General features: G+C 40.8%; 1 protein-coding gene across 1 annotated transcript; it reads left to right on the top strand.

Moving 5' to 3' along the window:
• The first annotated feature begins 112 nt into the window (after positions 1–112).
• ERH (ERH mRNA splicing and mitosis factor) lies at positions 113–6,831 on the top strand. Its single transcript, XM_015632242.2, has 4 exons — positions 113–233; positions 3,195–3,282; positions 4,366–4,486; positions 6,342–6,831. The coding sequence occupies exons 1-4, from the start codon at positions 231–233 to the stop codon at positions 6,442–6,444; spliced, it is 315 nt and encodes a 104-aa protein (XP_015487728.1). The 5' UTR covers positions 113–230; the 3' UTR covers positions 6,445–6,831.
• Positions 6,832–16,432: the final 9,601 nt, after the last annotated feature.

The following is a 16,432-nucleotide window of genomic DNA, read 5'->3' on the forward strand; positions in this document are numbered from 1 at the left end:
CTCGGCCCGCCGTGGGCCACCAGCGGCTCCCTCACCAAAGATGGCGGCGGCCGCGCCCCGCCCCCGCCAGCCTGGCCGCCGGCCCCGCGGGCGCCTGCGCGCGGCGCTCTGGCGCGAGAGGCTCTATGGTGGCGGCCGTTGGCGCGGCGGCGCTTCCGGCGGGCGCGGGGGCCTGTGGGGGATCGCCGCGCGCCACTTCTGCCCGCCGGTGCTGAAGGAGCGGAGCCGCCATGGTGAGAACGGGACGGGACGACCGGGCTTTGCGTACATTGCGCCCGCCAGGGCGGCCTTCCCTTGCTTTCCTCTCCCTGTCCTCCAGTCACTGCGGGCGGGAAGGCCGCGGCCGGTGGTGCGGGCCCGGGCGGGCGGCAGCACGTTTTGGCGGGGCAGGGCCGTACGGGGCGGGGGCACAAAGGCGGCGGCGCTCGGGGAGCTGCGCGCTGGAGTCTCTCGCCCCTCTTCCCCGGCGGCTTCGGCCCCGTCTCAGGGCGCTGCTGGAAGAGCAGCGCTTTCCCGCGAGCCTCGCCCGCCGAACGAGCCGGCCTTAAATGGCTGATTTGCGCTTTCCATGCTGCTTTCCCTGCTCCTCCCCTCTGCTCGGAGGAGGGAAAGGCGGGAGCTTGCGTTGGTGGGCTCTGGGGATGGCACGCTGAAGCTCAAAGGCCTCCCTCTCATCGTGGTTTGTTGCTTTCGTCTAATAAATGAAGATGTGCTGAAGCAGGTTGTTGCCGTGCGGTGGGAGGACAGCTGCTTGTCGGTTTGCAGCCAGGTTCCAGATCTGCATGGTACTTGTTCCAGTGCGGTTGGCTTCGGCCATGATGAGCAGCCTCAAGCCCTATCCCTGTTGGCCAAAGTGAAAGGTGGTCCTTAGACCACTTTTTTAGCCTGGCATTTAGGTGTGTGCAGTATGCTACTGGTTGGTGTTTGCATCACTGCACATCTTACCCTTACAATATGTGTTTATCTTCCACTTTCCTTTTTTCGGCTCCTTTTTTTTTTTTTCCCCCCGCTTTATTGTCAAATACACTACATTTGGTGGAAGCCTCTTTGGCCAGATGTTGCATAGCTTTTAAGTCCTGCTGGTTTGGTTCTTGGCACTGCCTTAACCAGTTTTACAGGGTTCTGCCTTCAGTAACAGGAGCAATTTCTAAAGTGCTCTCTAGAAGTTCGAAATTGGTATGATATAAACCATATGACGTCTCATTCCGTGTCCTGCTTAAAAACAGCCAGTACAACCGTGCTTTTAAGGCAAATGCAAAGAAATTCAATATCTGCATCATAATATTAAAAAAGGTCCACATTTGGCTTCTCTAGGTAGCCTGGTGCTAATGCAGAACGTTTTATGGCTCTTGTTTTGGTTTTGTCATGCAGGCATACAGGGCAGGTAATATTAGTTAGAGGAGACTTCAGGCTTCTGAACATAGCATTTTTTTTGTACCTGTGTGGTAGGACAGGAACAGCAATTTTGTCAAATCAAATTTTCCTTTAAAGTAAAACAATGTCAAGTTACCAAAGAAAATGTTTGAAAAGCATTAATTCTACAATACACGTGATCCAGTAGGATTAATTTTAATATTTTTCTAGGCCAGTATCTGACAATGGATATTGTATAGTGTCTGCAGTGATAAATGGCTTAAAGTCAGAAGCCCAAATGATTTCTGCTATGAAGTTCTGAAAGAATTGGCTTACATGTCTGGCTCACTGATTTATCTATAATCTGATTATTTGGATAATTTCCAAATTTATACATTCATTTAGCACTCCTCAGTGACCATCTAATTAAAATGATAGTGCTGGAAAAATTATTTTATGATAATCTTTGGCAGTCATTTGGACTCCCTGCTAAGACATGCCTGTTCAAGTACAATACACTTAGGAACAGCCAGATACCAGCTCCCCTTGGGTAATTCCCTTCAAATCAGTCATCTTCTGGCATACATTAAAGTGGATTTAAATGATCTACTCTCCTTTGGATGATTTTTGTTGTTACAGTGTGCAGCTCAGAATTCCCCTTTTTTCCATTTCTGATTACGGAAAATCTCCTTTTTCTCTGTGTAACGTTTTCCTAAACTTCTCAGAATCTGCTGCTGATGTCTTGAGATAATTTAAAGAACTGAAAACTACATTCCAAGGATGGAAACACTGTCAGTTGTGGGATAAGATTTTTTTTTTCCCCTGTAAATCCTAACCGTTGCCATTTCTATTTTCTGTCACTGCCTTTCATGAGCACTGAACTGCTCTCTTCACTGATTTCCAAAGTATGGGTCAGGATTTTTCTGTCAGCTGCTGATTAATCTAAGCCAAATAATGTCTTACCCTGCAGTTGCCTCTATGTTGTGTGCTCACCTCATATATTAGCACTGAAAATGTTGGATCCAATAAGCAGCACTGGAAACGGCCATTTGCAGCATGCTTGCAAACTTTCTGTGGTATGCAACCTGTTAATTAGATCACAGATTGTGTACACTTTAAAAATCTTGCTTCTTTGCTCAAATTACTTGTTCTAGCCAAGTGAAAAATGTTATGGAAATAATGGAAGCCACAGAGTGTACAATCATCTAAGCCTTCCCTGCAGAAGAACAAGCTTATGGACTCCAACATTTGGAACAGTTTTCTATGCCATAATTACTGTTTAAGTAAACTCATTGAAGTGTGAAAAACCAGTACATCTGTTCTGCAAGAAATAATCTTGAGTGCTAAGCGGAGATTTATTATATCATTGGTGTTCCCTTGAAGTGAAATGGATAACTCAATATAGCCATTTCTGTTAAAATCTTTCAGGTTAAGTTAGATTCCCTCTTTGCTCTTTAATTGGGGCATTGAAAATTTTACTAACAGCTTGCATTTGGAATAAAATAAGTAAATGCACAAATGCTACAGCTCTTATACATGGACTTTATTGATTTGCTTGTCTGTCTGAATAAAAACTATTTCGGTGGTATTTTTTTTTCAACGCCATAGCTGCTTTACTGGTGATGTTACACATTTTAAAATTCCACAAGGATTGATGGGACTTGCTGGAAACAAAACTTAGTAACATTATTATAAATTATAAATGCTGTGTGGAAAACGTCTGTGTCCTTGATTGCTAGTCTAATATTACACTGTTATGCTTCTTTTTATTCCTTCTTTCAAACAAAAATCATTCAAAGTGTGCAAGTAACCTGTATTTTTGTGTTTATTTTGTTTTCCAGTCTCACACAATTCTACTTGTCCAGCCTACCAAGAGGCCAGAAGGCAGAACATATGCTGATTATGAATCGGTGAATGAGTGCATGGAAGGTGGGTGGATGCAGACATGGGAGTAAAAAATTGTTGTTAAAATCCTATTTTTGACATATTCACAAGCTTAATAAGAAAGTAAGTTGCTCTTCATGTTTTTCAAAGGTAATTCATAAAAAAAAACCTCATGCTTTGAGCTTACCAATGTTCTAACAACCTGTAAAGTAGTTATTATTTGTTTCTAAAACTTCTTTTTTCTATTAATTGTTTGGTTTTGATTTAACTAGAGATGAAGCCACATTCAGTTTGGGAGAGTAGACAATATTCTTTCTGGGCCCATGCAGCAGACTTGTTTCAATGCATTTCATTGCAGGATAAATACTTAATTCTCACTATCCTTTTCTTTGCAATGTAAGGCAAAGATTGCTACTGGAAATAATATATTAAATAAAGGATTGTATGCAATTGATACATAATTTGCAGTCTCATGGCACATGTGCCCAGAGTAAAGATCCTGCAAAACTTTGATACACATAATGAGCATGAAAAGAAGAATGAAGTATTAGAGCTGTAGTTCATTTAACATTAATCCTGCAGGAGGTTTTGTGAGGTGAACAAAAATACAACAAAGAACATGTAAAGTCTGTGTGCTCATTTTAATATTGCATTCTTCTCAAAGGTATCTGAATTACTAGTGGATGAGTTTCAATAAATAAAAGTGCCTTAACAGTATGTACAGGTTTGTGCTGCCACTCTTACCTCAATACCCTGTTTGACTCTTGTATGAGTTCTTCTGTTTCTCAGCTGTTTGTGCAGTAGGAATAAATGTTCTAATTGCTGTCATAGAATTACTAGAGGCAGTTCCAGATGTCTGTTGGAGCTTACTGCATGGAAAGTTACATATTTGACAGAACTAAAACTTTTCCCCTAGATGATGAAAACTTCTCTTTCCATGCACCTTACCTGATTTTATAGTATTATGTTTCAATGCAAATTACTAAGAACAAAAGAATTTCAGCTCTAGAAAATTTGATTGTTTTTATAGTGATAATATCTAAACTTTTATTTGTGGATTAAGAGCTGAAGAAGTTTCAGCTAATACAGTTTTTTTAATATTGCATTGTTAATCTTGTTTCTCTGTAGGAGTCTGTAAAATGTACGAGGAGCATCTGAAGAGAATGAATCCCAACAGTCCATCCATTACATATGATATCAGCCAGTTGTTTGACTTCATTGATGACTTGGCAGACCTCAGCTGTCTCGTGTAAGTTCAGTACAAGGCCATTAAAAATGATTTAGGAAAGTCAGAAGTCTTCTCTAAACTCTTTTGTGTGAATTTAACAAAATGCTGTTTTATGTGGTTTTAGCAGTAACTGTAGTGCAGCAGTATTGCAGGTTGGCCAGTCCAATTAACTGCAAGGTAATTAGATCTAATTAACTGTAAGGTCCAATTAGATACAAGGTACCTCTAAAGAAGGTCTAGAACCTAACAGTTCCACTTGGGTTTTATTCACATTGAAGCTGACTGAAATCCAACAGTTCAATACAGCTATTTTATTACTACCATTTTATTACTACTAGAACCTGTTTAAATTTGCCTTTGTGCTGCTGGTCCAGTTCCTCAAGAAGCAGAATGGTTACAGAATTTTTTTCAGCTGAGGACATTACTTGTGGTAGGGCAGAAGGCTACAGAAGTGCATTGCAGCCAAAAGTTTGTTTTGATCAAGATGAAAATTCACATAACAGACTGAAACTAGCCTCTTGTTTTAGGAGGTAGCAGCTATTTTCTAAGATAATCTTGTGCCTTTCTTAATTAGGCTTCTGAAATCAGTGTTGTGCCAAATTCTACTTCAGCTTACAGTTTTCCACCAGATGGCACACAGCACTAGGTGTGTCTTGTGTTCGTGGTAATTCCTGAAGTACTTGATATCTGCTCTAGCTGTGTAGCATTATGAAAGGATTTGGGAATGGAGGGTAGAAATCAGTAACGTTTCCTGAAAAATGCATTTCTTACATTGACTAGAACTACTGCTGTATGAACATGTACTGAAGCTCTTTGTTTGTCCTTGATCCAGTCATGATGGGGTTTAAATAGTAAGACTTAGAAACAACATCTTAGGGTTTTTTTCCTTAGGTAAGAACTATAAACAACATCTTAGGGGTTTTTTCCTTAGGTAAGAACTATAAATTGTTCTGGAATTAATTAATACGGGATTTTTACTCAGCTTCCTACCACTGACCATCTCACTCTTCTTATCTGATCAGAAATAAAAGTATACTAAGATTCAGAGACTGATGATGGCCTCAGTAGTTCTTGAATCATTCACTGAAAGTACCATCTTCATGAACAAAATATTCAGCTTTAATGCCTGACAGAGAAAGGAGGACATGAACCTACACAGAACTTCACTCAGATAGCTTTCATTTTTCAGTCTCATTCTGTTTTAATTCAGCATGCCCTGAGTAACTGAATTCTCTGCCCCTTGCTAGTGAACTGCTTTTATCAATTATCTTTGAGTAGCAAAGAAAATGCATCTGTAGGTTCTTGTTTTCAGTTTGCTTTTTATGAAGTATCCTTGTTAGATGTAAGCTTGCCCTCAGTGCCAACTGGCAAGGAGTCCTTTGTCATCCATCTGTGAGTCTGCCTTTGCTCCTGGAAAAACTCGATCTTAATAATTTTCAAAAAAATTCCACACAGAAGTTGAACACTTGAAAACTTAAATCCTTGAAGTAATGTTGAAAAAAATTTGACTCATTAAGACATATTAGACTGTTTCCTGGTGGAACTATTCTGCAGGCTGAGCTCTAGAATACCAAGGTTCTCTACTTGATGTCTCCCTTAAGTAATTAAATGCATGAATTTAAAATGTGAACACACTGTGATCCAGTCACTCAGTAGTGCTTGGAGCATCTAGTTTTGTGTCAGGCTCAGACTGATTTTCTAGACAGCTGTTTTTTGGATAACAGGATAAATCCATTTGGTAAAGTGGCAGTTCCCGCCTATTTCTGGTATTATCGTACACCACTTTCTGCCTCATAGACTTGAGGACAGTTAATTGTGAAGTTCTGGTAAATGTACTACAGAGCAGGCTGGCATTTTTTTCTTGTTTCCTCTGCAGTTACCGTGCTGATACTCAGACATACCAACCGTACAACAAAGACTGGATAAAGGAGAAGATCTATGTCCTCCTCCGCAGGCAGGCCCAGCAAGCAAGCAAATAATGGGGGCACCATGGCTACGTGGGTTCGGGGAGGGTTTGGACAACAGGTGTGTACAGAGTGTAGTAGTGAACGTTTTGTATTATAGTCATCCTGTTGCCATCTTGATAAATTCATTAGCCAGGACTGACTGTCTTTTTAGAGATACAAGGATTTTGTTGGATTTGACTTGTTTTTCAGTGTAAATGGAGAAGAAAGTACAACATCTTCAGCAGAGTTTTCATTTTTTTTTCCTCCAGTTTGCTAATGTTGCTACCTTATTTGAACCCCTGGGGCTATTCACATTGTACTTCACCACATTTGCTGTATGTGCCCCTCTGTGGGTTTTTAACATTCAGTTATGTCTTTGAGATGTCTTAATGGGAAATAAAAAACTACCCTTTAGTTAAATTTGAGTGCTGAATTTTGTGGTTCCTGCCAAAAAAACACAAATCTTTTTTCCCTGTTATCCAAGCAGTAGGGCTTGAAAGGTCATGTGGACTGAACTAACAGTTTTTTCCTGTATTACAGCACAGTTCAAATTCTGGCTTAGTCTTGGTACTGTTTTCCCTGGGCATCTAGGAAACATAGCAACCATCTTGCACTGCACAGCTGATCTCTCTACCAGGCACTTGTATATAGGTGTGTCTGTTCTGGGATTGGTGATGGAAAAGAGTGGGCTGAACTTCACAAGCCCCTTGGTTTAGTCTGCTTACAATTTTCCTCCAAGAACGGAATAGACAATAGATTGGGGAGGATTTTCATGGGAACAAACTTCATTTTCTCTTTACAGAAGATAAAGACTTAACTGTTTGCCCACACTAAATGATATCTGCCCCCATCTATCTTGAATTATGTTTTTGTAATTTTGCTGTACTGAAAAGATTTGGATTGGAGGACACATCAGACCAAAAAATAGAGCAGGTAGAAAACAAAGGCTGATTTGTTACTCTGTGCCTTTAGAGTTTACCTACTATAGAAACAGACTGTACAGACAACATTCAAGCAAGAGCAGTTCTGGGATCGACAGAGGAATGCAATTCTCTCCAGTGCACTTAACCTCCTAATACACATCAGTGCACAGCAAATGCACTGGCTGAAAAGGATCTGAGGTAAACTGACTGTCTATAGTGAAGCTTTAATGAAAATAGCTTTACTTAAGTGATAAGTAATAGCTGCTGAAGACTGGGAATCAAATTACTGAAGGGATATAAATTCTTAGAAAGAAACTGGGTGAGGGTGTTAAACTTCAGCACAACTACAGCTACCTACTAGCTCTAGGATTTATAGTGACCAGGAATAGATTCAATCTGCTAACATCAAAACATGTTTCCTTTCTAATGAATAATGATTTTCAAAGCATAGTAGGTCAGAAATATATTAGTACACTTAAGATTATTAAATCTGAAAATACTTTGGCATGTAAGTTTTATATCCAGCTTGACACAGAAATAATACTTGGAAAATTCACTATTGCCCCTATAATAATATTCAGATTTAATACAAGCAGTGTTATTTAAACAGCTTTTATAGTTTATCCTCCTGAATAGCCCATACTAAAATAACATGTTCTCTCCTAACACGTTCTCAGTTAACTTCAATTTATTTTTTTTGGTAAAAATTCCAGTATTCTCATGGATGCAATTTTGCAGTCTTTAAATGAAGCCAAATAAGCATTTACCTCATTCTGTGGACTTGCTTTCAATTTAAGGAAAACCAGCATTGTGGTCTCCTTCCTTACTGTGAAAAGCACAAAGGAGTATGCTGAATCTCTAGTAATCAGGCATTAGAGCACAGCACAGCTCTTCCTTCAGAGGGACCTTACATTTGGTCTCATGAAAAAAATCATCTTCCTTGATTTTGGCTCTACGATAATAACTGCAAACTCAAACCAGTAAACAAGTACAAAATGCAACTTTTTTATGTTAGAGCAGAAAATAAGAAGGTACTTTAAAGAAGGTGGTAATTAACCTTTCTGCATTTTGAAAGGGACTTTGTGAAGGCATGTTTTTTAGTGCTTTAGAAAGTAGAAGGTTTGCAAGCTTTAAGTTAAAGGTTAGTTCACTTGTTTTTTTAACATACAAACTTCTGTGGTCATTTCACTAATTGAAGTTTTCACAGAATTGGAAAATGCAAGTAAGTGGTTCTTTCATACCTGATACACCTTTCATACCTTCATAAATCTGGCTACCTCTGGAGCCAGATTTGGCCTTCTGCAGATAGAAAAGTGTGGTCTGTAGGCCACTTTAGGAGAAGGGACTTGGGCATCATCTCTTTTCCCCCTTTTCACCCAGCTACAAGTCTTTTTTTTTTCATTTTCTGAAATAAGCTACTAGTTAAAACTAGTGCATAGTTCTTGAGCTGCTGTTTTCCATAGTCCTTCAGTGCATTTTACCTGATTAACTGTGAAACAATGGGTTTGTTGCTTAGCTGAGCAGCTGACAAAATACACTGAAAGGAAGAAGGAATGCTACAAGCTAGAAATGTGCAACAAGCTAGAAAGAAGAATCTGGAAAGTTGTCTCCCACTAACCACGTAGAGCCTTCAGAAATTTAGTGAAGAGGGTTATGAGCACTTGGAAACTTATTAGATGCTAGTAGACTGGCACTCCAGTAATGTAGGCTGTTCTTTTCTGTGAAAAGTGACTTCACTTTGCTTCTTTTCTCCTACTGAGTAATAGATGGCAGCAGGGATGTAGTACCTTCTGCAGTTGCACTTGTCCTCAGAGGCATCAGCACTTCAATAGCAAGATACTGATAATTGCCCAAGTTTGGCTACTGTAAAAGGTTCAGTAGCAACATTTTGCAGGTAAAGCCATAAAAAAATTGTATGATTACAGAAAGTGTGTCAAAAAAGAATCTGCCATCTCATGCATGCTTTGCCTGCAGCAAGTTGTCTGGTGCCTCTTACGTAAGGATAGATCCAAGTAATTGTGCTGGTCAAGCCTACTACAGTGTGGGAGTAAATGACAAAGGAAATTATATTGGCTGCTTCTGAAGGAAAATGGTACAGTATTTTAAAACAGGAATTAAGAATGGAATCCAGAGACCTAGTATGTCAAAGTGTGTGGAAATGCTTAATTTTTTAAAAAGCAAGTCCATTAAGGAAGCCTAGCATCAGACCAAGGAGCTGTATGAACCATTTGCTGGGATTGCAGAGGAATTGAGGTGCTTGCCTGACTTCTGCTTGCCTTGTGGAGCCAAGAGCTGTGCTGCTTCTTTGCTAATCACAGACTTGGGAAGTCCTCCCACAGCTTCTGGACTGCCTGCCATGGACTTCAAGTTGAGGCATGACCAGACTGGTAGAATTCATTTCTTGGCAAGGCTATTCACTAAGCAAATAGGTGAAGTTATGTGAGGTGGCTGAGCTGAAGAAGCAGTTCCCTGCTACTGAAAGGCATAATGCTATTTCACATTATGTACAAGAGGGATACTGAGTGTTGTGGGGAAGGGGAGAGCAGGACTCCTAATCAGCACCAACAAACAGAGCAGCTGATCACTTAAAAAAAACAAAAATCTGATATTTAAACTTAAAAAAACACAAAACATGGTACTTTGAGAACAAAGACAAGGTAGTTAAATTGGTGTGTACATATAAAGCACCCATTTATCTACCAATTCAAGCTCCTGCCAGTCAGTAATGCACTGGGTCACGGAGCAATCCCACTAAGATTAGAATGCGAATTGTGTTTGACACCGGATCACTCTTACAGGAATCCCACTCTGCAGCCTCCTTTAGTATGCTGAAGGAGAATTGTAAAAAACAAAACCAAGTTTGCATTCCTGCTCTGAGGGTGAAATAGGCTAGGTAGTTAAAATACTTATCTACTATTGCTTCCATCATCATGTTCTTTTAAAATAGACTGAAATCTTGACATCCATCACAATGCATTATAAGCACAACAGGAAAGCAGCATCATTGCTTGATCACTTGTGCTTATTACCACTGTCAATGTACACTAGAGGAAAAAGGAAGTAGTCAAGACCACCTTGTTATCTTCCTTAGTAACTAATAAATCTGTTTACAGCAAGAGGAGACTTGACTACCTACAGTACTTTTAAGGTTGAAAGAACTAACAGATTTTTTTTTCACTTGCATTAGGAAAGGGTAAGTTGCACAGTTGCTGCTTGGGCTCTCATTATCATATGCCAACCAATTAGTGCTGGTTCATGATGCACTGAAAGCAAGGATGCTTCTTAGGATGACTTCCTCTCAGAGGGAAGAGAGGAAAGCTTCAGCTGCTTGACCTTAGAGTATATAAACAGTTATGTGTATTTGCAGTCCTCACTGGGTAAGGGTCTGATTGCACTGGAACACTGAAAACTCAATCCATCAGAAAGCTGATAAACAGAAAAATTGAGGGTACTGGGTTACGAGTGCAAAATAATTAAAACTTCCTCTTTTTTCAATTGCTATGAAACTGGTATTTTGTGGACCCTGATGAGCATTGAAACAAATTGTTTTACCATTATCATAGGTTGAGGGGGGCAGGGAGTTTAAGTTAGCAATTCTCTGGCAGAAGATGGGCTGTGGGTGAGGCTAAAGATTCTCAGCCTCAGTGAGCCTCTGAGCCACTCACGTTACGTACCCACTGGCTTTTGACATCTAAAAGTGTTGACTTCGAGGTAAAATGAAAAATAATTTGCATTAGCTATAGATAATCAGCAAGAGTACATCAGTTAAAATAGAAAAGTATTTTGCACCTCTGTCATATTAGTCAATTCCCTCAGGTTTTCTACAGAGTGTATTGTCTGCTGTAATGTTACTCAGTGTTGCCCAACTACAAGGTACCATTTATGGAAACAGCAGGGGGATGAACCTGCCACTGAAACTCACAGAATGGAGATGCTCAGCTTTGCATAGTACAAGGCAGCTCTTTATTATCACCCACTAATATATGCTTCTTCCTCACTATGTCTGAAAAGGATTAAAGTAAAACCTGTCTTGATTTGTCATAGGAAAACATTAGATTGTAAGAATTACTTTTCTCATTACTGTAAGCTGAACTAAGCCTGTAGGAACATTTTATCTGGATGAAGTTTGGGCATAGCTCCAATTCATAGGTTTTATTCAAACTCTTTGTGCTGAGTTCGTAGTGATACACAAGTAAAACTTGCATGCTGCATATGCCTGCTCAGTGCCATTCCTGGTGAGCATTAGCAAGGGTTTTGTTGCCAGTCTGTACACACCTGAGTCATTTGCTGCTGCATCCCCTGCAGTGTCTCACAGTCCCCAGCCCAGACTGTTACTGTGGACTCTTGTGTGTATCAGTGACATACACACATCTTCTGGAACTCTGTAGCTGCTGCCTCCCTGGGGTTTATGCCAGGTAAGTCGATGAGACCCACAGAAGTGAAAAATTTGACAGTGTACTTGAAGGCTGTTGTGTCTGAGCTCTATCACTGACTAGATCCAACACTTGTATTGCCCAGATCTCTAAAGCACTGGTGCTTCCATCTATTTCATTGCTGCCTCTGCATCACTTCATTAACTGTGCAGGAAACAGGCTCCCAAATTTAAATTGTCTTAGTTACCATGGACACTGGGTTACACACACATACACACACACCACAAAGCTGCTGCCCTGAGAGGTGGGGAGCATCCATCCTTGGAGACATTCAAGACCTGACTGGACACAGCACTGATCTGGTTGGACCATCAGACCCACTCTGAGCAGCATTTGACTAGATGACTTCTGGACCTCTCTTCCAACCTAAATTATCCATCATCATCATCTTCATTGGAGTCACTACTAAAAAATCCCAGGCCATGAGAAATGGGAAATCTGAATCCCTGCTCTGACCAGTTTACAGCTGCTCAAACTCAGTATTCCCCAGGCCATTGAAGACAGTGCTGAAAACGGTGGACCATCATGTATTTGTGAGTGGATTTAGGTGACACAAGAGTAGCATTCACCAGGCTACAGAAACTACAGCTGCTCCCCAATGATAAAGATAGAGTGCAGAACAGTCAATTTTGATTTTATTCTCATATTCCCTTCATACTGAATGAAGGTTCACATGGGACACTGAGAATAATGCTTTGTCACAGAGTTAAGTCCCTCGAGGTCATCAGACTTGCTAACCACATGGAGCCCTCTATACTCACCACACCCTTCCAGCCCTCAAGTAAAAGAAAAAAAATATATATATAAAAGGCATCAGAAATCTGTGATGTAGTATTAGGGAAAGCTCAGAGACATTGCAAAATGCCAGGGGAAGGTAAGAAGCAGGCCATGCATGGCAATGGAGAAAAAAGCAATTGCACCTGTGCTTCCACACCAACCTCTTGCTAATCTCATTGGAGGCAAAGGCATCTTCATGCAGTATCAAGTAATGGACTTGCAAGGGAAAGTGGAAAGTCAGTGCTGCCAGAACTAAACAAAAACCCCGTTTCACATTTGTTTTTTTTTTAACTGTGTCTATTTTCAGATTCTTTTCATGAAGGAAATGAGGGGCAGGGGGGGAATTTCTTTATCTCTCAATACATTAACTTGGTCTCTGAGGGAATTCTTAGCTTGTACATCTATTCCACAGGAATGCAACAGAAGCCCAAGCCAGAACATAGCAAGAAATGCTCAAATCTTCTCTTCAAAGTGCATTCCTCAAATCCAGAATTGTTTCTTCTCCATCCTCATGGTCTCTAGAAATTTAGCCAGTGTCAAACCAGTGCTGCTTTCCTTGCCTGGTTTGCACTGGTCTTCTTGAACACATTTCTCAGCTCATTAGTATCCATCTAAATTCTGTGCCAAGTGAGTTTAATTGCAATTTATATTTAATTTATGTTTGTTTCCTGCTAATGGTAGCAGTTTTCTGCAGGTTTTGCTGTCTTTGAGCCTACTTTAATGAAATAACCATGGCACCAGCTGCACCTGCAGCTCTAAATAAAGATTACCAGTCTTTCATACTGTGGTAATGATATTGCTTTAGTCTTAACCAGGAATAAATCATTCAATGCCCCCTAAAATTGCATGTTTTGTTTTTGTCTTTACAACACAATTGTTTGGTGATTACACAGTGTTCCTTGCCTCTATCACGTCCAAGTAAAAGCACTCATTATTCATACAAAATTAAATAACTTCAACGAGAAAGCTTGAGAAAGAAACACATGGGAAAAAACAAGTATTTGATCTTTATGAGGACACTCACCTCAGACATTCCAGGGAACTCAAATCTTGTCTGAAATAAGCAGAGTGGTGGCTACATTTAACTCTGTTTCTTGGCAGAAAGGCACCCGAATCAGGTCAGCCATAGCTCCAGGATGTATTTCCCTTCTGAAAAGTCCAAGGAAAACAGGCACCTCCCTCCATCTTATAATTAATGGAGTAAACATTTTGATAGCATGTTGTATAACCTAGGCAGCTCTCTGCTCAGTGTGCTGGCTTCACTGCCTGTCTCACTCCTCAGACCCCCTTCTCCTCAGGTACAGGGCACCTCAGCAGCCCACTTAGAGCCCTACATACCTCTTAAGAGGGAATAGCAGCCAGCAGAATTTTTATCAGCCTCCACCTGCCCCCAAAGACACCTCAAATAACACATTTTAAGCTCCATAAATCTGACTTCTCTGTTTAAACTATATCTATAGAAAATTCATGACTACCTCCAGGCATGCTGTCTTTAGAAGTTAGACATCACTCCAACCTACTTGCAGGGAGAATAGAGATCCAGCCTCAATGTATTGGGTACATAATGCAGATTGAAAAAATTACCTGTGTGTCTTGCCCAGACTCTCCTTTTGCTCCTAGAGGAATGTAAGAGGAAAATACAGGCCCCAGCCCAATGCCAGCTGAGCATCTTGATAAGGAGCACTTTGGTACAGTTCCTCCTTTACCCTCCTCACACATACATCAACCTGATAATCTCCTACATTTGCTCTACCTGTGTCCAAAAAATCACCCTAACTAGCAATAAGTAGTGCTAATCAGTTAGTGCAGAGGATCCTCAGAGAATCAAAATACCCTTTTGCGATTTATTTAGATAAACCTATTTATGAGGAGAAATCCCTGATGGCTGTTAAATGCAAGGATGACAGCCCTGGCTCAGGGTGGCAGTGCCTCAGAAGCCATTGAGGGCCCCAAGAGTGTTTTGGGAGAGGGACTACCATGCAATTGTCCTGTTCTTATGTTTTTCCTTAGACACTCGGTGTAGGTCATTGCCAGGAACAGGTTAATGGGTTTCATGGCACTTGTACCTGACCAGATACAAACAGGAACTCTGCTCTTGGAGGGGTTTTGTTGGATTTTTTTTTCTGTTTGTTTGGCAAACATCTCCCACAAATATTTTGCAGGGAAGATGAAAGGTTTATACGGACCTAAAGCAGAAAGATAGTGGCTTTTTCCATGTATTTTCCCATATTTTCCTCCTTGTTTCCACAAGTGTGATGTTTTGGGTATGGTGTCCTGACAATGAGAGAACCCTCAATGAGGTAACTCTAGCTGATACAGTTACTGCTTAGGAGCTGTTTTCTCACTGGCTTCATGGAAACTCAGAAAATACTTGTCCCAGAATGCAAGCGGTGCAATAAATTAGTTGAAATATTTACTTCATGGCACTGGGTGGTTTTTGAAGTGACTCTTAACATGGCAGATAACTTTTTCTTGCAAACTTAAATGTAATTAATAGTACTGATTTAGCCACATCCGCATTTCTTTGAAGTCTAATGCTTCAACACTCTTGCAATTGCTTCTCCAGATGAGTTCTAGGGACCTTGGCAATTGCCTGCTGCTGCTATTTTGATCCCATGCCCTAGGAGTATAAACTCAGTTATACAAACTCCATCTGAGTCCATTTAATGAACTACATGAATCAGAGACCTGCAATAAAGCCCAATTAGAAATGAGTACACGGGGAATATTGATTTCCTTAAAACCTTTTACAGCCTTCAGGATCTGCCTGGTCACTCATCACTGCAGCGAGCACCAGCCCTTTCCTGCGAGCTCCCTTTCACTCACTTGCTAGGATTATGGTCAGATTAAGATGTGATTGAACAGATCAGCTGGTAGGAACCCTGGGGTATGAGGGAGAACCCCAGATAACCCTTCTCACACATGCTCACAGTCCTCTGGGTCAGGTTTTCTTACTAATTCAGAGGGAATTTGAACATCAGTGCCTGCTTTTCATCTGACCAACACCAAAAAAACCCTCTGAGATTTTACCATCCTTTTTTACTAATGAACATGGTGTCTGGAGGCTCTGAGTTCACAGAGGCCACAGCTGAAGCATTACCATGCAAAGCACACCCATGAAAGGGTCCTGTGAGCTCCCCTCACTCGAGACCTTCAGCCTTGTTTGCAGTATATTATAGGATAAGAACCCCTGTGTTAATGAAGCACACATTATTCAAATGAGACATTTGAATAAGAAGTTTAAGAAGTGTGCATTAAAGGGGATTTGTGGCATCCTAGCCAAAACACCACTCCAAGTCAGATGATTTCAGGCTCTTCCAGACTGCACCCCAGATGATGTATAGTGTCCAGAAGCCCACATCCAAAGGTGGCACTTGAATCCTTTGGATCATTTGATTTTTTGAATTTTAAAAGTCTCTGTTTAGTTGTTGGTCCAAAGCTGGATGCACATCAGATTGGCACATTTCAGTCTCCACAATTCAGCATCCACTGCAACACCCACACAGAAGCACTCTGGTCTCAGCTGTGCACAGAGCACCTGTGTGAGTGCTAAGGGAACTCATAAACAAAGTGTTCTCCATTTTGCTTGATTTGATAAGCCTCCTCCAAACACAGCCATTGCAAACAAATAGGAAGACAAGAGTCAAAGCTTTTTCTGTCTCACCAAGCTGTATACACTTGTCTGGGGCTGGCAAGAGGAATCAGAGGACAAAATATTGAACGTCTTACGATGAGGGTCTTTTGAAATCCTAGGTATGGAATATCTGAGGATGACCTGCACCAGAGGGAACATAATTATAGTTTTCTAGTAGCAGCTGGGGTAGTTACAGGGAGGTCTTTCATTCCAGGCACTGTTCCAAAGGCTGTTTATGAGCTTCAAATTAAATA

The sequence above is a fragment of the Parus major genome, chromosome 5 (assembly GCF_001522545.3).
Source record: "Parus major isolate Abel chromosome 5, Parus_major1.1, whole genome shotgun sequence".
NCBI lineage: Eukaryota > Metazoa > Chordata > Aves > Passeriformes > Paridae > Parus > Parus major.